The sequence below is a fragment of the Prionailurus viverrinus genome, chromosome B4, assembly GCF_022837055.1.
Source record: "Prionailurus viverrinus isolate Anna chromosome B4, UM_Priviv_1.0, whole genome shotgun sequence".
Taxonomy (NCBI): domain Eukaryota; kingdom Metazoa; phylum Chordata; class Mammalia; order Carnivora; family Felidae; genus Prionailurus; species Prionailurus viverrinus.
Genome location: NC_062567.1, coordinates 74,077,166 through 74,103,923, shown reverse-complemented (window position 1 = coordinate 74,103,923; position 26,758 = coordinate 74,077,166). Strand labels below are relative to the sequence as shown.

General features: G+C 42.7%; 1 protein-coding gene across 5 annotated transcripts in view; it reads left to right on the top strand.

Annotated features, from left to right (window-relative positions):
- Positions 1 to 26,758, top strand: part of LIMA1 (LIM domain and actin binding 1) — an 85,835-nt gene that overhangs the window by 24,866 nt on the left and 34,211 nt on the right. For all 5 annotated transcript variants that reach the window (XM_047866077.1, XM_047866074.1, XM_047866075.1 and 2 more), the window contains exons 2-4: positions 1,770 to 1,911; positions 16,019 to 16,064; positions 26,031 to 26,495. In XM_047866077.1, coding sequence (XP_047722033.1) covers positions 1,793 to 1,911; positions 16,019 to 16,064; positions 26,031 to 26,495 — 630 coding nt within the window. In that variant the 5' untranslated portion in view covers positions 1,770 to 1,792. The remainder of the gene's footprint in view (positions 1 to 1,769; positions 1,912 to 16,018; positions 16,065 to 26,030; positions 26,496 to 26,758) is intronic.

Below are 26,758 nucleotides of genomic sequence, written 5' to 3'. Positions count from 1 at the left end.
GTCATTACTGTGATGTTGCGTAACTGAGTTTAGCAGAATTGTTTTTGCTTCTGTATCTTTTTCTTATTAGAGTAAGGGCTGACAATGTTCGACGGGTCTGTCAGATTCAGACTGGGAAGCAGATAAACAAGTAAATACATATTATTTGATACACTGACGTTTACTTCAAAGAACATGTGTAGAATTAAGATTATTTTATCCAGGAAGAGAGAGATTCTTGAAAAACCAATATGTATTACTTACTCTGTGTCAGGGTCTTTTCTTTATCTTATTTGTTCCTCATAAGGATATTATGAAGGAAGTACTATTGCTATGGATGAGAAATCTAAGTTTTAGGGATGGGGTCAAAACTCCCACTTAAATGCATCTGTGTCTAATACCAGAGCTCCTGATCATGAGGGGGTTCTATGTTACCTTCCAACATGGGGATTAAAACAAACAAGTAAAAACCACAAAACTCTCATTGTTTACAGACAAGACTTTAGTCGGAAGAACGAGACTGCGTGTGGAAAAGTAGTGTGCTCTTTAAGGTTGCTTATCACTTGCTTTGCATAACAGAACTTTCAGTGTAAAATGGCAGCCCAGGTTGCTTGGTTAAGCCCACTGGGTTCTGTTGTTGCCAAGGTTGCTAGAAACAGTACATGACGAACTCTGCATTCTGTCAGATCAGTTATGCTCTGCAGTTGTCAAGAGACCTGCAAGTAGTACTTTATCTATAGTTTTCACTCTTCAAATAAGGAAACTATGGACTCATTTCTAATCTTACCTTTTCTGGACAAAGGTTGGAACTCCTTTGCTAACTACTAGGGCAAAAACACCTTTGGCAATTTCTGGGGCAAAACCGAAACAATCCAGATTAATGGGCAGGGACTAGGTGATTTCAGGGGCATAGCTTTATGTATTCTTTGACTTGAGGCAATGTTAGAAAAGAATTACAGAATAGAGGTTTTTGTCGCCTGAATTTAAAGTACATTATATTTCTCCATGTTGTCAAGATTGTTAAAATGTAAAAATAATAAGTATATAACAATAGTCAATTCTGATATGTATACTTAAATTGCTCTTAATACATTATAACCTACTTAATATTTTAAATATATCCTCTCCTTAAATCCATATCAAAACACCAACAATGGTAAGTATTATTCTCATTTTTCAGCAGAAGAAAGTAAAACTATATATGTTAAATTATATAGGTTGTTCAAGGTGACAAAAGTTATGATTTAGCTGAAGATTATCTCAACTTAAAGCCCTCACTCTTTATCTTATACCATGCTGTGTCCCCAGCTCTCTCTCCAAACCAAGTGGTCAGTGATACACAGTTTGGGGAGAAAGGGCAGCCAAAAGAAACTTGGACGTAGGTAGAACCTAATTTGGACCTGAATCTACACAGATGCCAAGTGTACTTCCCTTGGGATGTAACTCAGAAGAGTGGAACATTTCACTCCAAATGTGACTTTGGAACAGATTTAAGTTCAGAGGGAGGCCAACTGATGTTTGCACAGTGAGGTCAGTCATAAAATGATGGAACTGGAAGGGACCTTAGAGATCATCTGGTCTAACCTTCTCATTTTACAGGAAACTACAACCCAGATATTGAATCATTTGACCAAGGTTACAGTTTTTGAGAGAGAACTAGTAGAGGCAGTGGTGTGGTCTGCTGGCCTAGGTAGAGCTCTGTGTTCTCTCTTCTGCCACACCACTGCGAGCCCTTGGCTGCTAGAGAATCCTCTTCTGTGTCTAATACTCTGACTTTCTTTATTGCATAGGTATTTCAGTATCTGTAGACAAGATGGAATCAACTCCATTTAACAGACGGCAATGGACTTCAGTATCATTGAGGGTAACGGCCAAAGAACTTTCTCTTGTCAACAAGAACAAGTCATCGGCTATTGTAGAAATATTCTCCAAGTAAGTGCTGATCCTTGTCCAAGAGGACTATCTGTCTTGAGCAAACATTACCACCTGTCAGGGAAATCAGTAAAGGAAGTACATGGTGTAGAATGGCTTTATTGAGGGGCACTTGGGTGGCTCAGTCCATTAAGTGTCCAGCTCTTGGTTTCGGTCAAGTCATGATCTCATGGTTCATGACTTTGAGCCCCACGTCGGGCTCCGCTGCTGGCAGTGTGCAGACTGCTTGGGATTCTCTCTCTCTCTCTCTCTCTCTCTCTCTCTCTCTTTTTCTCTCTCTCTCTGCCCCTCCCCTGCTCGTTCTCTGTCTCTCTCAGAATAAGTAAACTTTAGAAAAAAAAAGTCTAAAAAAATGGCTTTATTGAGCACCTTCTGAATTTTAAGCACCATACAAGACACTGTGGAGGAGGAGGATAATAATCAGGAAACACATTCTCTATCCTTGAATTTTTGTTTATTTAGGGAGAGAAAAAGTTACACACAAAAGATAATTATAAAACACATAATTATTAAGCAAAATGTCAGCAAGTCCAGAATGAATGGAACTAAGGACTAGAAACAATAGGAGAGAAAGAGTGACCATCATGGGCAGAAGCTAATCAGGAAGGCTTTTTGGTTGAGGTGCGTTGTGAGGCAAGCATTGATTTCGTTGAAGGGAGCGTTAGTACACTCTATACCCGCATTGTCCAGTATAGTAACCACTACATATGTGCCTATTTAAATGTAAATTAATTGGGGCGCCTGGGTGGCTCAGTCAGTTAAGCGTCCGACTTCGGCTCAGGTCATGATCTCACGGTCCGTGAGTTCGAGCCCCGCGTCGGGCTCTGTGCTGACAGCTCAGAGCCTGGAGCCTGTTTCAGATTCTGTGTCTCCCTCTCTCTGACCCTCCCCTGTTCATGCTCTGTCTCTCCCTGTCTCAAAAATAAATAAAACGTTAAAAAAAAAATTAAAAAAAATAAATGTAAATTAATTAAAATTAAATAATACTTAAAATTCAGTTCATCAGCTGCACTAGCCACATTTCAAGCATCCAAGAGTTACATGTAGCAAGTGGCTACCATTTTGGAAATCACAGAAACATTTCATCAATGCACAAAGTTTTGTTGAACAGTGAAAACTGTATAGGCAACCTCTGGCCCACTAGCTGCCTGTTTTAATAAATAAAGATTTATGGGAACATGGCCATTCCATTTGTGCGTTGTCTATGGCTGCTCTCGTGGTATAGCTGCAGAGTTGCAGCAGAGACCAGATGGCCTCAAAGTCTAAAATATTTACTACCTGGTCCCTTAAGAAAAAGTTTGCTGACCCCCTACTCTGGATCATGAGTTCTTTGATATGAGGGCCCCTTTCCCACTTATTTTATATGCCTAGTGTATAGCATGGTGACTGGAATGTGGTAGGCACTCAACAGATGTTGAAAGAATGGTATATGTAATATACCAGGGACGCACAAACACATTGACTTCACTCAATGGGAGACGCCATACTGGGGAGGAGCTTAGGACAGCTGATAGGTTTACCTTACTAGTAGAGTTTGTTAATTAATAGGAAGCTCTATACATTTAAGAGATAAAACATGGTCAAGGTTTGAAGAAAGAAATTCTGGGAGCTGTATCTAGGATATAGCTAAATAACAAGACATTTTTAAATCTACCGTGTCACCTTTTCTTCAGGAACAAATCGATCAAGCACTTGCTCTGTGGAAAACACTGCCCTTCCAAATTGTTGACTTTGTTTACCGCTCAAGGTAAACATGAAGGTGGGGGGAGACTGCATAGGCTGTTTATCTTCTACATTATGCATTTTGTATTGTTGTAATTTTATGGCAAACATGTATTATTCTTACCAAAAAAAAAAGAAAAGAAAGAAAAAGAAAATCAATAAAGATATTTTAGAAAAAAGGGACAGAGATCCTGAAAGGTAGTAAGACTTATTTTTAATATTTTTTTGAAGTGTCTGGGTGGCTCAGTCAGTTAAGCGTCTGACTTCAGCTCAGGTCATGATCTCACAGTCCATGAGTTCAAGCCCTGCGTTGGGCTCTGTGCTGACAACTCAGAGCCTGGAGCCTGCTTCAGGTTCTGTGTGTATGTGTATGTCTCTCTCTCTGCCTCACTCCTGCTCACACTCTGTCTCTCTAACTCTCAAAAATAAATAAATGTCATTTAAAAAAATTTTTTTAACATTTATTTTTTTGGGGAGTGGGTGGGGAGAGTGCAAGCAGCGGAGGGGCAGAGAGAGGGAGACAGAGGATCCGAAATGGGCTCCATGCTGACAGGCTGACAGCAGCAAGCCTGATGTGGGGCTCAAACTCACGAACCGTGAGATCATGACCTGAGCTGACATCAGATGCTCAACTGACTGAGCCACCCAGCTGCCCCTGGGAAGGTAGTAAGACTTAATCCCTGGCCTCAAGGAAACTGATGGTATAAATTAGTATGGTTTATATGGTAGCTGAAGTCCCTGAACCTCCTTCATCTTAAGAATCACCTGGGGTACTAATAATATGGTGCTCCGGTTATCTATTGCTCATTAGAAAAAAAAAATCTCCAAAATTTAGTGGCTCGAAATACTAACATTTATTTTGCTTGTGAATCTCCAATTTGATGCTTCTGTTAGCATCAGCCAAGGTGGCTCAAAGATGGAGCCCATAGTCCTCTAAAGACTCACTCACTGGGGCGCCTGGGTGGCGCAGTCGGTTAAGCGTCCGACTTCAGCCAGGTCACGATCTCGCGGTCCGTGAGTTCGAGCCCCGCGTCGGGCTCTGGGCTGATGGCTCAGAGCCTGGAACCTGTTTCCGATTCTGTGTCTCCCTCTCTCTTTGCCCCTCCCCCGTTCATGCTCTGTCTCTCTCTGTCCCAAAAATAAATAAACGTTGAAAAAAAAAAATTAAAAAAAATAAATAAATAAAATAAAGACTCACTCACTCGCAAGTCAGGTCATTGCTGCTGGCAGTCATCTGGGATCTCAGCTGGGGCCCTGGTCAGAATACCTACACATGGCTTTTCCATGTGGCTGCGTGGCTTAGTTGGCTGGGTGCCAAGGGCAAGCATCCAGAGACAGAGGGAGGGAACAAAGGAAGAAGGGAGACAGGATCAGGAGTTGTGTGGCCTTTTATGACCTGGCCTCAGAAGTTACACAGAATCACTTTTGCCACATTCTCTTCAAGTTGGCCCACATTCAGAGGGACGAGAACTTGACTCTACTTTTCGATGGGAGGAATGTCAATTTTTGTTTTTAATGTCTATTTTTGAGTGAGAGGAGGGGGAGAGGGGCAGAGAGAGAGAGGGAGACAGAGGAGCTGAAGCAGGCTCTGTGCTGACAGCAGACGGTCCGATGCAGGGCTTGAACTCATGAACCGTGAAATCATGACCTGAACCGAAGTCAAACGCTTAAACCAGCTGAGCCACCAGGTGCCCCAGGAATGTCAAAGATATTTTTCGACATGTTTTGAAACTCTCCTATATGGCTTCCCTGGCTCCTCCCCTAAAGAGTCTGATTCGACGTGTCTGGGATGGAGCCCAGGAATTTGTGTTTTCAACAAGTATCCCAGGTGAATTTTACTTTCAGGGAGGTTTAGGGAGCACTGGTAGTGAAAGATATTCTATCAGGCTTATGATAGGTTCAAACAAAGGATTGTGGAAACTAACCATGAATAAAGGGAATGGGAAAGCAAGCAGTCTGGCATGGAGAGATACAAAAGGGAGAAGGGACTAGTACGGTTTAGGTTGAGCCGGATGATAGATGGCCTTGAATGCCATACTGAGTTCAGGATTTAGTTAGATAAACAAGGGAAACAATTGAAGGTTTTTGTGTAGAGAGAATGACATGATCAGACTTGTATTTTAGAAAGATGCTTCTGGCAACAGTGTAAAAAGGTAGACTGGAAAGGTGAGAGATTGATAGCATGGAAACAAGTTGTGAGGCTCTCTTGAGAACCCAAGTGAAAGCTATTGAGGGTGGGGGGCAGCAGGAATGGAGAGGAAGGGAAAGAACTGAGACAGTGTTGAGATGTGATTAATGGGAGTTGGAAACTCCCTCTTCTGCAGAGAAACTTCTCCACATTCTTACCCTTTTCACCCTCCCTAGCCCCACCTCTCTTCAGCTGAACTTGGCTTTCCCTCCACTTGCCTTCTGTCTCTGAGCAGTGGCCGCCTGCTGCTTCTGCACATGCTGGGGCTGGGAGTCAGGGTTGCTGCTGTCCTAAATCTCCACTACTGGTTCCCATCGATTGTTTTTCATTCCTTGTTCTGAAGTTCTAAACCTGTGCTTTGAGGCTCACATCTAACTGTACTGTACTCTTTCTCTATTCCCCTTTCTTGCAGTGGTATGCCAACCACCTGGCCAAGCTCCCCTCCCCTCCCCCACCCCCCCCACCCCCGCCTTTGCTGGGGACAGTAGCTTCCAGCTTCATTCTCTCCTCCGTGTTTCTCAGCAATGGTGCTATTGGCATTTTCGATGAGGCAGACCTTCCTTCTGCAGGATGTTCATCCTTCCTCCAAATGCTAGTAGTATCCCCACGACATTGTGACATCCAAAAAAGAAAAAAGAGGTGGAAGGGAAACCTTAGGAAGATTCCCTCACATGTTTCCAGATGTCCCCCAGGGCCCATAGTGCCCCCCAGTGAAGAATCACTGGTCCACATAAATGACCTGTCTCATACTCTGCACTCATAATTTCTTGACCTTCCCTACTTCTTCAACCGACATTGTCTCCCATGGCCTTGCATCCAATCCCAACCTTATCTCATGCAGAATCCATCTCTGGAATGTGCATTTTTTAATACCTCTCTGATTGGAGCTTCCTGTGTTAATACTCTTCCGCTCTCTTATTCCCACTGACACTGCTCTCAGGCCAAAGCAGGACGCCCAGGCCGTGGATGTCAGTCTCCTTCTTGGCTTCACTTCCTTCCCTGCCTACCTCAGTTGGTCACTTCAGTGAAACTCTCACCCCTTCTTCAGTTCCTTTCCCAGCTCTTTATTCTGTCATGGCCTCGCCCAGCCGGTTCTCAAGATAGAGGAACTGGGTCTTTTAGAACTGATGAGAGTTAGGAGGTTGGGAAAAGTAGTTCATCTTAGGGGCCTTCTTAATCTTACAGAGAGAAAGCAAAAAGTCATCGTAGAGGTTACCTTCTCCTAGCATAGCAGGGTGACTGTCTTTTCTCCATGAAGGTTATAAGGGCAAATGGCAATTATGCAAAACTAAATCCTGAACTCATTAACAGAATCGATGTGCCAGGCTTCATGCTAGATTCTTTTTTTTTTTTTTAATTTTTTTTTTCAACGTTTATTTATTTTTGGGACAGAGAGAGACAGAGCATGAATGGGGGAGGGCAGAGAGAGAGGGAGACACAGAATCGGAAGCAGGCTCCAGGCTCTGAGCCATCAGCCCAGAGCCCGATGCGGGGCTCGAACTCACGGACCGCGAGATTGTGACCTGGCTGAAGTCGGACGCTTAACCGACTGCGCCACCCAGGCGCCCCATTCTTTTTTTTTTTTTAAGTTTATTTATTTATTTTGAGAGAGAGAGAGAGAGAAAGCGAGTGTGAGCCAGGGAGGGGGTGGGGTGGAGAGAGAGGATCCCAAAGCAGGCTCAGTGTGGGAGCCCAAAGTGGGGCTTGATCTCACGAACCATGAGATCATGACTTGATCCAAATTCAAGAGCTGGACGCTTAACAGACTGAGCCACCCTGATGCCCATGTGTTAAACTAGTTTTGAAGGATGAATAAATTTTATTTGGTAGGCTGAGAGGATGGTGGTGACATTGCAGAGAGCCACAGGAGGTCTAAGGCACAGACGTAGTACAGGGTGTGATGTGTACTTGGACAAACCAGAGAATCAGCCTGAATCTCTTCTCCAGGTTTCATGCTCAATGGAGACCCTGAATCAACGTTGCTGATCTTGCTCAAGGCTTTTAGGGTTCACTCACTATAGGTTTCCAAAGCAGATTGCAGGACTGTGTTCCACAAAGCATATACTCATCTCTGCTTCCAACACCTGGTGACCTGATTTTCTCTTATTTTGAAACACTCCCTATTATGGGGTTTGGAATGAACAAATCCTGTACAAGCCTAGTTAAGAGACTGTAGGAAACCTGAGGAGGTTTCTGATCAGAGATTAATATAAAAGTGGCATTTGGAAGCTTAATCTGGCTCATGTTTGTAGAATTAGCTGGGCTTTACTTTCTAACTGCTAACATGTTTTACATTTATTTGTATATAAGAGTAACTTTTTTGGAGCGCCTGGGTGGCTCAATCGGTTGAGCGTCCGACTTCAGCTCAAGACATGATCTCACGGCTTGTGAGTTCGAGCCCCATGTCAGGCTCTGTGCTGACAGCTCAGAGCCTGGAGCCTGCTTTGGATTCTGTGTCCCTCTCTCACTCTGCCCCTCCCTCCCTCCCTCCCTCATGCTCTGTCTCTCTCAAGAATAAATTTTTTTTAAAGAAAGAAAAAAAACATTAAAAAAATTTAAGAGTGATTTTTCTAGCATAGATCTTAGGTCTCATGAGTACTTTATAGCTCGACTTAATTCTTTTACTGAACCTCTATACTATATACATCATTAAACTTGAGGTAAGGAAGGTCCTATTGATGAGTTGGTTTGAATAGCTAGCTTTGGGAGCGCCTGGGTGGCTCAGTCGGTTGGGCGTCCGACTTCGGCTCAGGTCATGATCTCCCGGTCCGTGAGTTCGAGCCCCGTGTCAGACTCTGTGCTGACAACTCAGAGCCTGGAGGCTGTTTCAGATTCTGTGTCTCCCTCTCTCTCTGACCTTCCCCCATTCGTGTTCTGTCTCTCTCTGTCTCAAAAATGAATAAACGTTAAAAAAAATTTAAGAAAAAAGAATGAATAGCTAGCTTTGGTTTACTCACCACTAACTTCAGTGTAACATATCCTTTGCTTGATTAAAATTTGACTTTTTTGGTGGAATTTGGTTTCTTTCCAGAAGACTCCTGTTTGACTCTCACTTTTTTGGAAGTAGAGAGAATCTGGCTCATTGGTTTTCAACCTATCTTAATTGAATTCTTCAGAGGAACCTCAGGGGCCAGGTCTAGGAAGATGGGAAGAACGAAAGGACTGAGCGCAAGACCTTCCACACCAGCCGTACTGCTTTGATCTCTTTTATTTGTTAGGTTAAATAAGATATCATTTGAGGGCACCTGGGTGGCTCAGTCAGTTAAGCGTCCAACTTTGGCTCAGGTCATGATCTCGCGGTTCGTGGGTTCGAGACCTGCCATCAGGCTCTGTGCTGACAGCTCAGAGCCTGGAACCTGCTTCAGATTCTGCGTCTCCCTCTCTCTCTGCCCCCCACCCCCACTCACACTCTGTCTCTCTCTCAAAAAAAGAAAAAAGAAAAAGAAAGAAAGAAACATTAAAAAAAGAGATATCACTTGAAGGTAGGATTCTGCAGTGAAAAGAGTTTTAAAACCACCAATCTGGCTAACCTTTGCCCCATTCCTCTGACAGACCAGGAACTTGATGGCCAGTGATTATGACTGAGGCTCCCACCCCAGATAGTGGCAAAGCCAAAGCCGGCACACAGATCCCTGAACCCCACCCCCACACTCATCCCTCCCCTCTATAACACCTCCACCTTCTTATGACTTTACCCTCTCCATAGTCTCAAGAAGGAACCTGGTTTATATTTAGTTTTTCCTTCATTAAGAAAAAACTGACCCTCAGATCTCCCTGGCTACCTTCCTCTTTTTTTTTTTTTTTTTTTTCTTTTCCTTTTTTGCTCCTCTGTAACATTTTAGTGGTGAAATAGTTCCAGAGGAAAATACATTGCCTGAAACTTGGGAGTTTCCATTTTCTCTTTGCTCTCTTTGAGGGCATGCGAGCAAGAGTCATGGCTCAGGAACTCTGTTCTGGCCTTAGAAAAGTTTGAGGCACTGCTATTACTCCCAAGATAATTCTAGCATCCTCCATCAGCTGCCTGCCCCACCGCTGAGCATTAGTGAGCAGTTGCAAGATTAAATTCTGTGTTTGAAGAAGAGGATAGTGGACAAGACAGTCTGGGAGGGGGAGAGGGATGAGATTTTAATTATAGAAATGTCACTGCAAATATTTTTTCCCCTCCAATTTGAATCTTCAAAATGCCTTCCCCCTCCCCTGCCCCTGCAAAATCAGTGACCTTCACATTTTGTGTCAGAATTATGCCAGTTGCTCTAAGTGCCTTTGAGGAAAGTCTGAGGCCTGAGTCCTGCCCCAACGCTGAATTTAGAAGTGTGGCACCCCAGCGTCTCTTAGCATACAGAGAGTGCAAAATGTAAAAAGTACCACGGCCCTGACTTGGAAGAAAGCAGTGGCATGCGACCTCTCTCCCTGCATATCTAATATTTAGCAAGTACTTCATTCTAAATAAAGGACGGGGATATTTGAGTGGAGTTTCAAAACAAAATTCAAGACAGCCAGCGGCAGATATACCTGTGTCTTTCAGATGCCTCTGTGCTAAAAGGAGAGGACTGAAGATGAAAATTATTCTGGTCTTCTTTCTTTAAGTCTATATTTCTGTTAAGACAGAAAAGGGAAGGGAACCTTTGAGCCTATTTACTCAACTAACCACAGTGCAAATACTTTGCCTTGGAGAACAATTGACTAAGAATAAACCTGTCTGCTGATTGGCTCTGGCTCCCATATATTGTGTTATCACTGTAATATACTGTAGATGATTACCCAGGGGGTGTGGAAACAAGGGCCAAGGCCAATTGTAAGTTCATTTCTATCTATAATCCACTTTTCTCTTGCATTTCCCTTTCTAGGGACTCTCAGACAGACGTATTAGTACAAGTAAGGGGGAAAATATACGCACAAAGACATTCACCAAAGTACTATTTGTAATGGTGGAAAGCTGGAAATAATCCAAATGCACATAAAAGGAGTGTGGGTAAATTAATTATATTTATAATGGAAGAGGATTGCCAGGGTTACAAGAGGCTGCTGTGTTGCTAAACCCAGGTGTTGGTAGCCTTGGTATCACATGACCTCTCAGCACTTTGTGCCTCCCACATTTTTCCTTCTCTTGGCTTCTCTGCCAGTTTCCTGGTTGTCTGCTACCTCTCTGTCTATTCCTTGTCATTGTCTCTTATGACCTCTTCATCCCCTTTTGACTGCTAAAATGTTAGTCTCCAGGACCTCGTCTCGCAGTGCACACTCTTGTAGGTGATATCGTGTATTCCCGTGGCTTTAATACCATCTGTGGACAGACAAGTCCTAAATTTATATTGCTAGTTAGTTAACATGGCTAACGCTGAACTCTTTATCTTCCCCATCCCCAGATTTGCTCCTCCTTCAGAATTCCCCATCCCAGTTAACAGTAATTCCATGAACTCAGCTGCCAAAAACCTGGGACTTGTTCTTGACTGCTTCTTCTCCCTTCCCTCACTACCAGTCCTGTTGATTCTACTTCTGAAATACATCTCAAGCCTACTCACTTTTCTTTCACTCCAGTGTCACCACCCTGGGCCAAGCCAGCATCACCTCTCATTAATGCCACCTCCTTTGTTGGCCCCCCTAGTCCGTTCTCCACACAGCCTCTAGAGAACCCCTTTATTATTTTTTTTAAGATTATTTAAGGGGCGCCTGAGTGGCTCAGTCGGTTAAGCGTCTGACTTCGGCTCAGGTCATGATCTCACGGCTTGTGAGTTTGAGCCCCGCGTCTGGCTCTATGCTGACAGCTCGGAGCCTGGAGCCTGCTTCGGATTCTGTCTCCCTCTCTCTCTCTGCCCCACCTCTGCTTGCTCTCTGTGTCTCAAAACTGAATAAACATTAAAAATTTTTTAAAAAGTTATTTATTTTCAGAGAGAGAGAGAGAGAGAGAGAGAGAGAGACAGGGGGAGGGGTAGAGAGAGAGAATCCCGAGCAGGCTCCACTGTCAGGGCAGCCCATTGCAGGGCTCAAACCCACAAACTGTGAGATCATGACCTGAGCTGAAACCAAGAGTTGGACACTTCACAGACTGAGCCACACAGGTGCCCCTGGAGCACTCTTTTAAAAACATGAATTGGATCAGTTGACCATTCCTTGCACCTAGGATTACATTCAAAACGCTCAGCATGGCGCACAGAACCTCTGCCTTCCTGATCCGTCTCTTGCTCTCCCTCTCCCGATGTGCTCCAGCAACCCTGGAGCTTTATGTACTTACACACCTGAGGCACCTTGGGGCCTTTGTGTGGGCCATTTTTCTGTGCCTGGAATGCTTTCCTCACCTTGTTTCGCCTGGCCAACTCTTTTGGTCAAACTTCAGATCTCAGTCTAAAGGTCTTGTTCTCAGGAAGGCTTTCCTTCAGACACACAGCATACACATAACCCTCCACCACGGCCTTCTCAATTTGGTTCCTTTGTTAGGCTATTTCATAATTCTGTGTTCTTTTTCTTTAAAGGATTTATTGCAATATGTGTGTGTGTATTATATATGTGTGTGTCTAATGTATATATTTTATGTATACATAGTATACATATACACACATTATATATATACATTATATATATATTCATGTGCTTATGTGTTTAATGTCTAAACTGTTAAGCTGAGAGCAGGAACTATATCTCTTTTGGTTATTTCCTCTTACTACTTTTCTCTAGTGCTTGAGTAAAAATTCAGCTGTTCTAAGATGGAGAAAGGGAGATGCAGAATAGAATGCACAATATTATCCCATGTTTGTTATGTTTAAAAATTTGTATATTTTGGATGTTAATCCCTTATCTGATATGACTTACAAATACTTTCTTTTATTACACGGATTGCCATTTCACTGTGTTAATAGTTTCCTTTGATGCACAGATTTTGTTGAAGTTCAGTTTATCTACTTTTTCTTTTGTTGCCTGTGCTTTTATTACAAGAAATCATTATCAAATTCAACATCATGAATCTTGGCCCCTCATTTCTTCTAAGAGTTTTATAGTTTTAGCTCCTATCCTTAGGTCTTTAATCCATTTTGACTTCATTTTTATATATGGTATAAGGCAAGGGTCCAACTTCTTTTTTTTTTTTTGCATGTGGAGATCCAGTTTCCCAGCATCATTTGTTGAAAAGACTGTCCTTTCCCTATTAGATGGTCTTGGTACCCTTGTTGAAAAGCTCTTGACTACATATGTGAGGGTTTATTTCTGGGCTATATTCCTTTTCTTCTCCCCCCTAACAAAAATTTTAATGTAGGAAGCAACATGTGAACATTACATTTAGATGGTAAAAGTCACCTTACAATTATATGACATATATGAAGTAATATACTGCTGGCTTAATGGAAAACATAACAGTTGTGACAGTCATGCTTAATACCTTGGTTAAGTAAAGAGAGAAATGGACAGGGGTGGCACAGATATATGCAAAGATTTCACAGTTCAAATATATTTAGCCCTTCTGAGAAAATGCAGATGGGAAATCTGTGGCAAATATTTCTGTAATAGGGTGACTTCCATCCATTAGTAATCATTCTGTTCATGCAATTGAAGTAACTGTAATTGTTTTTGACTGGGCTCTATTCCGTTCAATTGATCTATATGTCTTTATGCTAGTATCATACTGTTTTGTTGTGTTTGTTTAATTGTGATATGTTATACATAACATAATTTATCATTTTAACTATTTTTAAGTGTACAATTCAGTGGCATTGAGAACATTCACATTATCGGGCAACCATCACCATCATCCCTTTTTATAGCTGCATAGTATTCCATTACAGGAATACATTGTAATTTATTTATCATTCCTCTGCTAATGGAAATTCAGGTTGTTTTCAGTCTTTTGTTATTACAGTTAATGCGCTGACAAATAATCTAATATAAAAGTCATTTTTGCTTGTGTGAGTGTATCTATAGGACAAATTCCTGTTTCAGAATCAATTCTGTTTCAAATTGATGGATCACAACATTTGTGCTTTTGTAAAATTGACAAAATGCCACCGTAAGGGTTTTATTAATTTACCCCCAGTATATCAGCTTAAAAAAAAAATCTTTCCCTACTTCATAGGTTAAAAATGTTTTAGTGTTGGGGCATCTGCGTGACTCAGTCGGTTAAGTGTCTGGCTCTTGATTTTAGCTTAGGTCACGATCTCCCAGTTCATGGGATTAAACCCCACATCAGGCTCTGCGCTGACAGCCTGGAGCCTGCTTTGGATTCTCTCTGCCTCTCCCCTCCTCACTCTTTCTCTGTCTCAAAATAAATAAATAAACATTAAAAAAAAAAAGAAACAAAACAGATTAACGTAAGGGAAGGGGGGGAAGAGAAGAACGGGAAGCAAACTATAAGAGACGCTCAATGATAGAGAGCAAACGGGGGGTTGCTGGAGGGAAGTGGGTGGGAGTTGGGCTAGATGGTGATGGGTATTGAGGGTGATGGGCACCAGGTGTTGTATGTAAGTGCTGAATCACTAAATTATACTCTCTGAAACCAAAAAAAAAAAAAAGTAAGTTGGTTTTGGTAGAGGGATGGGCCCTTCCCCATTCTACTTTTTTCGTTTTCTCTCACCTCCTTTTCCTTCTCCAAGTGACTTGTGAATTCAGAAGTTCTACCTTAAGACAGAGAACAAGTGGCCCTTTTCTAGGGTTGGGTTGGTGCTGAGTTCTAGGCATGTAAGCCCAAAGAGAGGCATGGGGTGGGGATATTCTGGGTGATGGTGCTGCCTTCTGTGCTTGACTCAGAGGCCCTGGGGAAGCCAGGTTAAGGTTGTCCTGGGTGGCCTGGGGATTTGCTGCAACCTAGACATCCCAGCCCATCTTTGCCTTCAAATGGAGAAAACCTAATCCCCTCTGAGAAGCCCTGGGACTTCTGTTGTTTCTCAGGGATCTTCTGATCCAAGTAAGAAAAAATGATGAAAGGGGCACCTGGGTGGCTCAGTCAGTTAAGCGTCTGACTTCAGCTCAGGTCACGATCTCACACTCCGTGAGTTCAAGCCCCGCGTCGGGCTCTGTGCTGATGGCTCAGAGCCTGGAGCCTGCTTCAGATTCTGTGTCTCCCCCTCTCTCTGCCCCTCCCCTGCTCATGCTCTGTCTCTTTCTGTCTCAAAAATAAATAAAAACATTTAAAAATAAAAAAAAAGAAAAATGATGAAAGTAATCATAAAATTAAAATAATTAAATTATACATGCTTGTTTATCAAATCTAAAATGCCATCCACTGTAGCCTTGCCACTATTTTATGCATCACTCAGAAAAAAACAAAAACACTGCCAATTAAAAGGACCAGTGCTTGCTTAGCACATAAACTTTTCTCCTCACATATCACCCTTATTCATACCTAAAACAGTAAAAACAGTTTTTCTTTAAGTGCCAAATCACATGTAATTTCTTTAAAGACATTTTCAGTGGCATTTAAAATATGTGTAATACCATCAACTACATTGAGCTAAAGTGACAATACCAAGAATTTAGATTACACTCAGACATGCACAGGCAGTGTGACTAGCTCTCCATCATTTGGCAAGAACTGTAAGATTTCAGAGGCATTAGTGCCCGGGGGAAATGTGCATCCTCGTTCAATGCCATGTTACATCCTTTGGCTAATTGCAAAGTGTTTTTTATGCACGTGATCTCATTTAACCCTCACAGCAACCTTGACAGGAGATCTATAAAGCCATTTTCTAGATAAGGAAACTGAGGTTTACAGAGGTTAAGTGATCACAGTTAATGAGACATCAAAGGGGGATTTAAACCCCAGAATTTCTGCTCTATTTAGTTATTTCCCAGCGTTTGACCTCCTCGCCTTGGACCTGTTACACCAGACCGGATGACTGTACCAGTGCAGGAAGTGAGGGCTGCTCTGATTCTCTGCTTCTTCTGCTGGAGTTGATTAAAGACACTTGCTGGCAGAAATATGTAGGCAGAAGTGGTTTTCTTAAAGGATAAAAAAGTAAAAACAGGGCACCCGGGTGGCACAATCGGTCGCGCCTCCGACTTCGGCTCAGGTCATGATCTCGCGATTCATGAGTTCGAGCCCTACATTGGGCTTGCTGCTGTCAGTGCAGAGCCCGCTTCAGATCCTCTGTCCCCCTCTCTCTCTGCCCCTGCCCTGCTTGTGCTCTCTCAAAAATAAATAAACATTAAAAAAAAAAGTAAAAACATAAATTTAATTTGAGAACATTCTCTTTCTCCCCCCCCCCCCCTTCTCTGAAGGTACCAGAAAGCCGCTGAAGAAGCAAACATGGAAAAGAGAAGAAGTGTAAGTATTGAGGAGCCCCAGGGCCTGTGGAACTTCTTGATAAAGCCTGCGTGGTCCAGCCACCTGCAGCCTCTGTGGGGCTCGGGCTCCATGTCAGCTGAGCCAGGCAATGGTGCCAACTGCTCTGATTTGTGAGCCATTTACTCATGAGGACGTGGTTCAGGTGCAGGGAATCTTATTTTTCCACTGAGGTTCTCCTTTTGAACCCCTTTCTCTTCCCCGACTTGAGTGAAAGATAGAAGGCCAAGTGCTTTGCCCAGGGTTAGTAAAATGGCTTACTAATTCTGCTCAAATTAGAATACAGGGTTTCCTAGGTTCCATCCCTTGTTCCAAATCAAACAACCAGAATTTCTGTATTTCTGCATTTAAATGGTAGCAGCTGTGCCGCTGTCGTCATCCTGGGGTTCTTTGTTTAAAGCACACTTCTTGACCCAGTCTAGTTAGCAAGTTTCTTAGCTGCAGGATCCATCAAAGGCTAAAACCTTAGAACAAGCTCTTTTGCTCTCATTCTCTACTCTCCCTGCTGGCTAGCTTCCAGCTGGGCTGGAGAATGTATTTCTTTTGAAATCTTACTTGATTTAATCTTGTGAGGAAAAAAAATCTCACTTATTTGGGTAAGAATTCTTTAATTTGGCTGGCATTACAGAAACATCCTCCTAGCGGTTTTTAGTGCCTAACCTATTTAAGTTAGTGCATAACGTGCCCCTGTCAATTTGTTCTCTCGAAGGGGGTAATGTTGACCAGGTCTTTGGCGTAATTTTCCTGTAATTAAAAAATGGGTCCCTTGTGGTCCACTGTAAGCAAAAGCTACCATCATTTCACTCAACTGCTGGTTTCTTTCCTCCTCTCTCTCCCGCCTGTTATTTTTCCCCTTCCTCTTTTCTTCCTTCCTTCTTTCAGTGGTTCATTTAGCAAGTATTCACGGGTCACCTACTAGGTGCCAAGCACTGTTTTAGGCACTAATACAGACTACGATTCTTCCGTCATGGAGTTTGCGATAGTGGGAGAGACGGACAATAAAGAAATTGTGTCAGGTGGTGGTTAATGCTAAGAAACAACACAAAGTGGGTAGGAGGGATAGAATGTAGGGTGGTCCAGGAACACCTCTGATGAGGGGACACTGGAGTAGAGATCTGAAGATACGAACCAGGGAGAAGAATGATTAGGGCAGAAGGAAGAGCACATGCAAATGCCCTGAGGCAGGAACTTTGTTGATGTGTTTGAGGACTAGGAAAAGCAAAATCATAGCCACTATGAGGACCAGGGCTTTAACTCTGATCACATGGGGGCCTTCAGAGGGTTTGTGTGCAAAGGAGTGATGTTATCTGACTTAAATTTTAAAAAGAGGAGGAAGAAATTCTAGGAACAATGGCAGATGCATGGAGACAAATTATAAAACAATTGCCGTGATTTAGGCAAGAGATGATAATGGACTGGACTGGAGTAGTTACATAGGTGATGAGAAGTGGTCAGGATTTATACTGAAAGTAGAGAAAGAGAAAAATGGCGAATGGCAAAAATCATTTTGGCTCAAACACCTGGAAAAATAACATTAATTGAGATGAAGAAGTCTGTAGGAAAAGCAGGTTTAGAGAAGGGAAAATGGTAGAAGCTCAGTTTGGGGCATGTTAAATGTGAAATGCTTTAAGACATCCAAGTAGCGGGGCGCCTGGGTGGCTCAGTCAGTTAAGCGTCCGACTTCAGCTCAGGTCATGATCTCACGGTTAGTGGGTTCGAGCCCCGCGTAGGGCTCTGGGCTGATGGCTCAGAGCCTGGAGCCTGCTTCCGATTCTGTGTCTCCCTCTCTCTCTGCCCCTCCCCCGTTCATGCTCTGTCTCTCTCTGTCTCAAAAATAAATAAACATTAAAAAAAAAAAAGACATCCAAGTAGAGATTTTTTTTTAATGTTTATTTATTTATTTTGAAAGAGAGAGAGCACAAGCAGGGAAGGGGCAGAGAGAACAGGAGAGAGAGAGAGAGAGAGAGAGAGAGAGAATGAATCCCAAGCAGGCTCCATGTTCAGCACAGCGCCCAATGTGGGGCTCGATCCCACAACCCTGGGATCGTGACCTGAGCCGAAATCAAGAGTCGGACCCTTAACTGACTGAGCCACCCAGGCGCCCCCTATGTAGAGATGTTATATAAGAACTTGAAACTGGAAGAGATGTGAGCTGGAGATAGGATGTGTGTGTATCAAAGTATCCATGGTATTTAAAGACACGAGATGCATGTGATCACTTAGGGAGTGAAAGGAGATAGAGGGGAGGTCTGAGGACTGAGCTCAAGAGCACTTTGATGTTTCAAGTTGGGAGATAAGGAGGAACCAGCAAAGGAGACTGAGTAGGAGCAGCTGGTAAAATGACAGCAGAAACAAGAGTCTGGGTGCCAGAAGCCAAGTGAAGAAAGTGCTTCTAAAAGTTTTGTTTTGCTTCTGAGAGAGAGAGAGAGAGCACGGGAGGGGCAGAGAGAGAGGCAGAGAGAGAATCCCAAGCAGGCTCTTCACTCTGCAATCCCAATGTGGGGCTCAAACTCACAACCGCGAGATCATGACCTGAGCCAGAATCAAGAGTCGGATGCTTTACCAACTGAGCCACCCAGGTGCCCCAAGAAAGTGCTTCTAAAAGGAGAGTTATCATCAGAGTCAAACACCCAGAAAAAGCTGAGAACTGACTATTGGCGCAACATGAAGGTCATTGGTCACCTTGTGCTGTTTGGGAGGCCTGACTGAAGTAGGTTCAAGACAGGGGGACGATAAAAGTTGATACCACGAGTGTAGACAAACACTTGTGGAGCCTCTGTTAGGTGCCAGGTGCTGAAACACAAAGAGGAATAAGATGGGGTCCTTGCCTTCAAGGGACTATTTAGAATGTGGAAAATAGAGTTTATAATCCCAGTGCAGTAAGTACCATGTTAGAGAAATACTCATGGTGCTGGGGGAAAGTTTAGGAAAAACTTTTAACCTGGACTATACCATGTCAAGGAAGGCTTCCCAGAAGTGGTGCCTGACTAAGCCCAAAGGATAAATAGGAATTAGTCAAGCAAAGGGGGCAAGGAAATGGCAGAGCAAGTGACACATGCACAGCATGGACACATGAGAACAGGCACATTTGACATTTGAAAAGATAATTGTCACATCCACTAAGATGGAGAGTTCAAGAAAAGAAACAGATTAAAGGGTGAGAGGTAGGGGCGCCTGGGTGGCTCAGTAGGTTAAGCGTCCAACTTCAGCTCAGGTCACGATCTCGCAGTCCGTGAGTTCAAGCCCTGTGTCGGTCTCTGGGCTGGTGGCCCAGAGCCTGGAGCCTGCTTCCCATTCTGTGTCTCCCTCTCTCTCTGCCCCTCCCCTGTTCATGCTCTGTCTCTCTCTGTCTCAAAAATAAGTAAAAAAAGTTAAAAAAAAATCAATAAAGGGTGAGAGGTAAAGAGAGGAGAAAGGAGACTTCAGCCTTAGGCAAGGATAAGTGTAAGATGTCTATAGGATTTCCAGGTAGAATTCCAGGTATGGAGAGGGATCTGGCTAGAGTTATAGGGTCTGAGTCATCTCTAGGCAACTGGTGGGTAAAACCAGAAGGTAGATGACGTCATATACAGGGAATATGTAAGTGAACAATGAGGACCTAAGACAGAACCTTGAGGGACCCCAGCATACAAGGTAGGGACAGAGGAAGGGAAACCTCTAAAGAAGACTGAGGAGTGGCCAGAGAAATGGGAAGAACCCTAGAAAAAAAGGGGTATCTCACAAAAGCCATGGAAGGAGGGAATTTTTTAAAAGGGTAGGGGTAGTCAGTAATGTCAAATGCTATAAAGGGATCAAGTAAAATAAAGCAGAAGTGTCCACTGCATTTGCCAGTTGAGGCAAAAGGATGTGAGTAGGTAATTAAAAAAGAAAAAATAGGGGCACCTGGCTGGCTCAGTTGGTAGAGCTACGGGACTCTTGATCTCTAGGTTGTGAGTTCAAGCCCCACACTGGGAGTAGAGTTTACTAAACAAACAAAAAAAATTTTTTAATAAAAAAAGAAGAAACAATAAACATGAAAAAAATGCTTAGCCTCACTAATAATAATAAAAAATGTAAATTAAAATAACCATGAGATATAAATTGTAATCTAAACAGTTGGCAGATTTTTTTTATTGGATAATAATTAGTATGTGAGGAAATATGAACTGTCACATACTGTTAGTATAGTTACCATACTATACTGTTCGACACCTTGCTTTAATCACTTAACATGCTTTTTGATATCTTCACATGTAAATATAGTATCTAAAAAAAATAGAGTATATAAAAATAGGTTAAACAATTTGAGAGCATATGTACCAAATCATTGGCAGTGGGTATCTTGGGTGGCAGGCATAGGGAAGTCGAATAGGGAAAATAAGAGCATACATTCAAGGCATGTGTACATTCCTATATTGACTGTGACTTTTTTCCCCCATGAGATTTTTATTACTTTTGTAACTGGGAAAAATTATTAATAATAATATAATAAAATGAAAATATTAGAGACCTAATCAGTGATCTTGACCGGAGCTACTTCAGAAGTGTTTGGGCAGTAGAGTTAGTGTGAATATAGAGCGTTCAAGTAGAAATAGCAACTACAGACAGTGCTTTCAAGACCCTTAACTATAAAATGCAAGAGATAAAGGAAGACACAAAAGTTGAGGGATGGTTACTTTTTTTTTAAACACACTTTTTATTTTTAGATAATTTTGGATTTACACTAGAGTCATTAAGATAGCACAGAGACATTATCAACAATAGCCAAACTATGGAAAGAGTCCAAGTGTCCATGGACTGATGAATGGATAAAGAATATGTGGTGTATACACACACACACACACACACACACCGGAATATTACTCAGCCATCAAAAAGAATGAGATCTTGGGGCGCCTGGGTGGCGCAGTCGGTTAAGCGTCCGACTTCAGCCAGGTCACGATCTCGCGGTCCGTGAGTTCGAGCCCCGCGTCGGGCTCTGTGCTGACAGCTCAGAGCCTGGAGCCTGTTTCCGATTCTGTGTCTCCCTCTCTCTCTGCCCCTCCCCCGTTCATGCTCTGTCTCTCTCTGTCCCAAAAATAAATAAACGTTGAAAAAAAAAATTAAAAAAAAAAAAAGAATGAGATCTTGCCATTTGCAACGATTTGGATGGAGCTAGAGTGTATTATGCTAAGTGAAATAAGTCAGTTACAGAAAGACAAATACCATCTGATTTCCCTCATATGTGGAACTTAGGAAACAAAACAGATGAACATATGGGAAGGGAGGGAAAGAGAGGGATGCAAACCGTAAGAGACTCTGAAGGATAGAGAACAAACTGAGGGTTGATGGAGGGAGATTGGTGGGGGATGGGCTACATGGGTAATGGGTATTGAGGATACTTGTTATGATGAGCACTGGGTGTTATATGTAAGTGACAAATCAGTAAATTCCCCCTAAACCAGTCTTACACTATATGTTAACTAACTAGAATTTAAATAAAAATTTGGAAGAAAAAAAAGAATATTACAGAGAATTCTGATATGCCTCTACCTACCTCCCCCTAATGTTAACATCTTGCATAATTCTGAAACATTTATCAAAACTAAAAAATTCACTGATACAATGCTATTAACTAAACTATAGAATTTATTCAAATCTCACCAGTTTTTCCCACTAATGACAGAGGGGTTGCTTTTTTTTTTTTTTAATGTTTGTTTAGTTTTGAGAGAGAGACAGAGCTCGAGCAGGGGAGGGGCAGAGAGAGAGGGAGAGATGCAGAATCTGAAGCAGGATCCGGGCCTTGAGCCATCAGCACAGAGCCCGATGTGGGGCTCGAACTCACAAACCATGAGATCTTGACCTGAGCCTAAGTCGGACGCTTAACCGACTGAGCCACCCAGACGCCGAAGGGTTACTTTTGGACAAATCCACTAGCCTTGTCAGAAGTCTGAATTGTCTCCTGAAGAACAGGGAGAAATATCCATATCAATCAGTAGAAGTGACTGATCAGATGAAAGAATACTTGTATTCTACCATGGAAAGCAACTTAGAGAAACATTCGGGAGCAAGAGGGTACATTTATTCCTTTAGCAAATAGTGGGATCAGGTTATATGACAGCCTAGATTCCCAGAAGTTTACTTCTCCTTTTCTCTTCCTCTTCCACATACACCTAGGAAACAGAAATAAAGACCATTAATACTGCCATCAGTTATATTTTCAGGTTCCTTTCAAGCATGCAATATAGCACTTCTTGAAATCTATGCTTTGGTCACTCATCTCCATAATGCCTAGCTACCACTTTTCTGAGAGTCTCTCAGCCTAGGAATTTCTTCCCTTCCTTGGAGGCTATACATTCAGGTAGTCCATATTTCCAACTCCACTGCTGTCTCCTACCAAACATCCTCCTGCTTTTAAGATGAAGATACCCCTGCTAAGATTTCAACACTAAAACTCATTTGACCCAGCCTCTTTATTTTACGGGTGGAATAACTGAGACAAAGAGAGGAAAGGACTTACCCAAGGCCATACATCTCAGAATGACAGTGCTGGGACACATCCCAAAGTCAAATGTTCCTGCAGAAAAGACATTGTGTTGCATTTCCAGGTTGTGCCTAATCTGGATTCAGGCAGCCAGTTCTGATCCAGAGGCAAATCTGTCAAGATTCTCAGCCTTGCAGGGTAGAGTGAACAGCGTTCTGGATGTCACTTTGAGAGAGGAAGCTACAGGAATGTAGCAACTAACAAGGTCCTTGAAACCTTGCAGTCTCCATGACTTCCCACTGCCTACTCTAGGAAACTACTTGGGACAAAGTTAAACCCTTGGGGCACCTGGGTGGCGCAGTCGGTTAAGCGTCCGACTTCAGCCAGGTCACGATCTCGCGGTCTGTGAGTTCGAGCCCCGCGTCGGGCTCTGGGCTGATGGCTCAGAGCCTGGAGCCTGTTTCCGATTCTGTGTCTCCCTCTCTCTCTGCCCCTCCCCCGTTCATGCTCTGTCTCTCTCTGTCCCAAAAATAAATAAACGTTGAAAAAAAAAATTAAAAAAAAAAAACAACAAAAAAAACCACAAAGTTAAACCCTTGATACAAAGGACATCAACTAGAATTTCACCTTATTTTGTGCCCCACACCCCTACTCTGGTACAGTGGAGACTGTAAAGAGAAAGAACAAGAAGAGACTGTAACCCAAGTTCAGGATTTGGGAGATGACTGGCTACTTACTGTGCTTGATCATCATGAGGTATGGCTGGAGGGGTAGGGAGGGCCACCCACATAATATTAATTGTCACCACTAAATTGGGTGCCTGTTTATGTCACATACTGCAACTACATGCTTTAATGTAGTCACATCTGTTCTCCATACTGGCCCAGGATTGTGGGTTGCAGAAATTAAACTTGCCCAAGGTCACTTGGCTGGGTGGGGCTGGATTATACTAGTAACAGCTGTTGTTGTAGAAAATACAGATAAAGAAAAGAAAATAGAAGTGGCCCATTATGCCTTATCCAGTGATAGCCCAGGCCATCGTGCTGTCCAAACTGCTTTTAGCAATTGCTCTTGTTCTACACCTTCTTGCTGCCTTACCTTCCCCAGAAGGCCTGTAACCACTGCTGCTTCCCCATTTTTTGCTCTCCTCACATCCTAAAGACCTGGACACCTGGCATTGCCTGGGTATGTTGCCAAGAGTGATTTAAGGGTATGGGGCCTTTAACGCTGTCCGACCATGCAGCCCTTTTTGTCCCTACTTCAACACTTTTGGACCTGTTTCCTTTAAGGACTCCTTTTAGGGGCACTTTGGGTGGCTCAGTCGGTTGAGCATCCAGCTCTTGATATCAGCTCCGGTCATGATCCCAGGGTCGTGGGATCCAGCCCTGTGTTGGGGCTCTGTGCTGAGTGTGGAGCCTGCTTGAGATTGTTCTCTCTCTCCCTCTCTCTTTGCCCCCCTTCCCCACTTGAGCTCGCGCGCTCTCTCTCTCTCTCACAAAAACAGAAAACAAAAGAACTCCTTTTAATAAAAGAGCACATTTACTCCTAGCTACAATGTCCCCTAAGGGATGTCCTCCACCCATACCCGTTTTGGGACACTGCCGTTACTTCATCCCACAGATCCCTCTCTCCCTGGTCATCACAAGTAAAGTAGAAATGGCCATTTTCAAGCTGCTTACATTAACATCAAAAAAATTTTAATATTCTGTAGCAGATTTTTGTGATAGGACGATGATGTATAGTTTTATTTTTTTATTCATTTTTATTAAATAACAAATACACATTTATTGTAAAAAGAAAGAAAAAAATACAAACGCCCACAATCCACAATCCAAAGGTAACTTATTAACATCCTGATGTCTTTTCTTCCAGCTATGTTTCTGCTTATATTTATAAATACACATGTGCATTATAAAGTGGGATTATGCTGTCTTATAATTTGCTTTTTTCCGCTCAAAAGCATCTTACGAGCATCTTTCCATGTCAGTAAATACACTCTGATCACATGGTTACTGAGAAAAGTAGTGTCCGGTTCCCAAGACAAAATGCCACTTAGATTCTCAGGGCTCCTATTTAGGCAGGGCAAGGGCAGGGCAGGTGAAGTTGGAGACTGGGATGACTCATCCATTGTGTGGCAGGAGGTAGCATTGAGCAAAGCATGTTGCCAGAGTTAAGGCAGCACCGGTGTCCAGAGCAGTTTTTTAATTCTTTTCCAACAAGAAAATTTTTTTGTGCTTCTTGTATCTCTGATCCGTTCATGCTTCCACCAGTGAATCATCTTGTCAGTAAAGATTTAAACACTAAAATCAGGCAGTTGTTCTTCTGTAAGTTTTTTTTTTTTTTTTCCAAATCTTGGTGCTACTTGATGAAGTGAATTCAGAAGAATAATAGGGTGAGAGACTTAATTCCCAATATAGCTGCTAATCCTGTTTAATTCCCCGAAGTCTTTCAGTCCTAGGTGGTTTGTCCTTTCTTTGTAGAAAGACGGGTGAGTCACAGCCCACAGGAACGGAGAGAGCGCGAAGGTATTGGAGTTCGTGGTTTGTTGGGAACTGGGGCTGTTCGCTTTATTTATAGGAAAGCTTTCAGAGTCTGGGACATGGAATTTCACTTCATCAAGCACATTTCCTCGGTTCTTGAAGAACAACAGTGGCAGTTTCCAGGTTGTTTGCAATCTGTCTTATGTATAAATTCGTTCCGTTTTGACCCAGGTGAAAGTGGCACTCCCTGAGATGTGAAAACGTGTGTCCTTCAATCAAGAAAGTGGGTGGTGGTGTTTTCATATGAAGCTTGGGTGTTTTTCTACCAAAGGATCTGTGAAGTAGTAAATTTCCTGATAACTGAGAATTTACACATGGACAAACATGTAGCGAAGAGCAGGGGAAAAAAGAGGATTAGGTTCTTATGTAAAAATAGAATTTGATTGTTCATATGCCCGTAGATTATGTCAGATATGATGAAATATAATTTATGCAAATACATGTAAAAGTCTGGTGAGTTCTTTCGGTTTCTTTCAATAGTTTCAATCCCTGATGATTATTGGTATTGGGTGGTTTCAGCTACACTGCCTCTTTGTTTTATTTAAAAGAAGAGAAAGATTCACCATGTAATTTTGTGGTATGTAATGAGGAACTTGTATTAATGCAGATTTGTGGTATTTAAAGTACCTAGTATTTTGCTTTTTCTTTCTTGTTTTTCTTATTAATCTCTGGATAAAAATCCCTCGTCTCATTAGATCTGGGCTCTCCTTTCTTCTCATTTTGTCCTTATAAGGCTATCCTGTTTTATCACTTCCTGCTTCAGCTCCTGACTTTTTCTCTCTTCCCCTCTCCCTCTCCCGGGGTGGATGCTTTCTCCATGTGGCAGGACTGTAACTGTTCCCAGCTGTCCGAAACGCCAGTGGACCAGGAGCAGCTTAGAGTTTTAACTTTCATTTTACAAAGAACAACATGTTTGAATGTTTCAACAGGCAAGTTATAACTGGCACTTACTTCTTGTTCTTCTAGAACACTGAAAATCTCCCCCAGCACGTTAGAAGGGGGATCCTGACTGTGTTAAAGAAGAAGTGGGAGAACCCAGCCCTGGGAACGGAGTCTCACACGGACTCCCTGCAAAACGGCAGCGCTGAGGTCAGACACGGAGGCAACCGTCTTCCCGGTGAAGTGGCAAGAAGGTCTGCCTCTGGGGCCGAAGCTGACCAAGAAGAACCCGTCCATCCCAGACCTAGACTAGGATCGCCTTCTGAAGCCCTCAATCGCTATCCGTATCCCCGCACCCAGGGCAGTGAGCATCTTAAAGACCACTCGAAAGAAAGTAAAAAAATGGAAAATTGTCTAGGAGAATCCAGGCATGAAGTAGGAAAACCCGAAATCAGTGAAAACACAGAAGCTGCAAACAAAATAGAGAAATATAATGTTCCGCTGAACAGGCTTAAGATGATGTTTGAGAAAGGTGAACCAACTCAAACCAAGGTAAGGACTGGGCCGGTTTCAAACTGGAGAAAGGCAATTCAAGTAATTAACGCTATTTTTCTGAACTAGACAGTTTGAGTAGTGGCCAGCATGTCTTTCAATTCAATGTTAAATGAATTAATTAAAAGTCTTGAATTACGTACAGAGATGCTAAGATTTGCGGATCTCTGACCCAGTTTCACGTGAAATCAGGCACACACAGGGATTCAGTTTAATATCTAGAAATGAAGAGAGTTTGAGGCTGATTGGATTTTGTTTTTGTA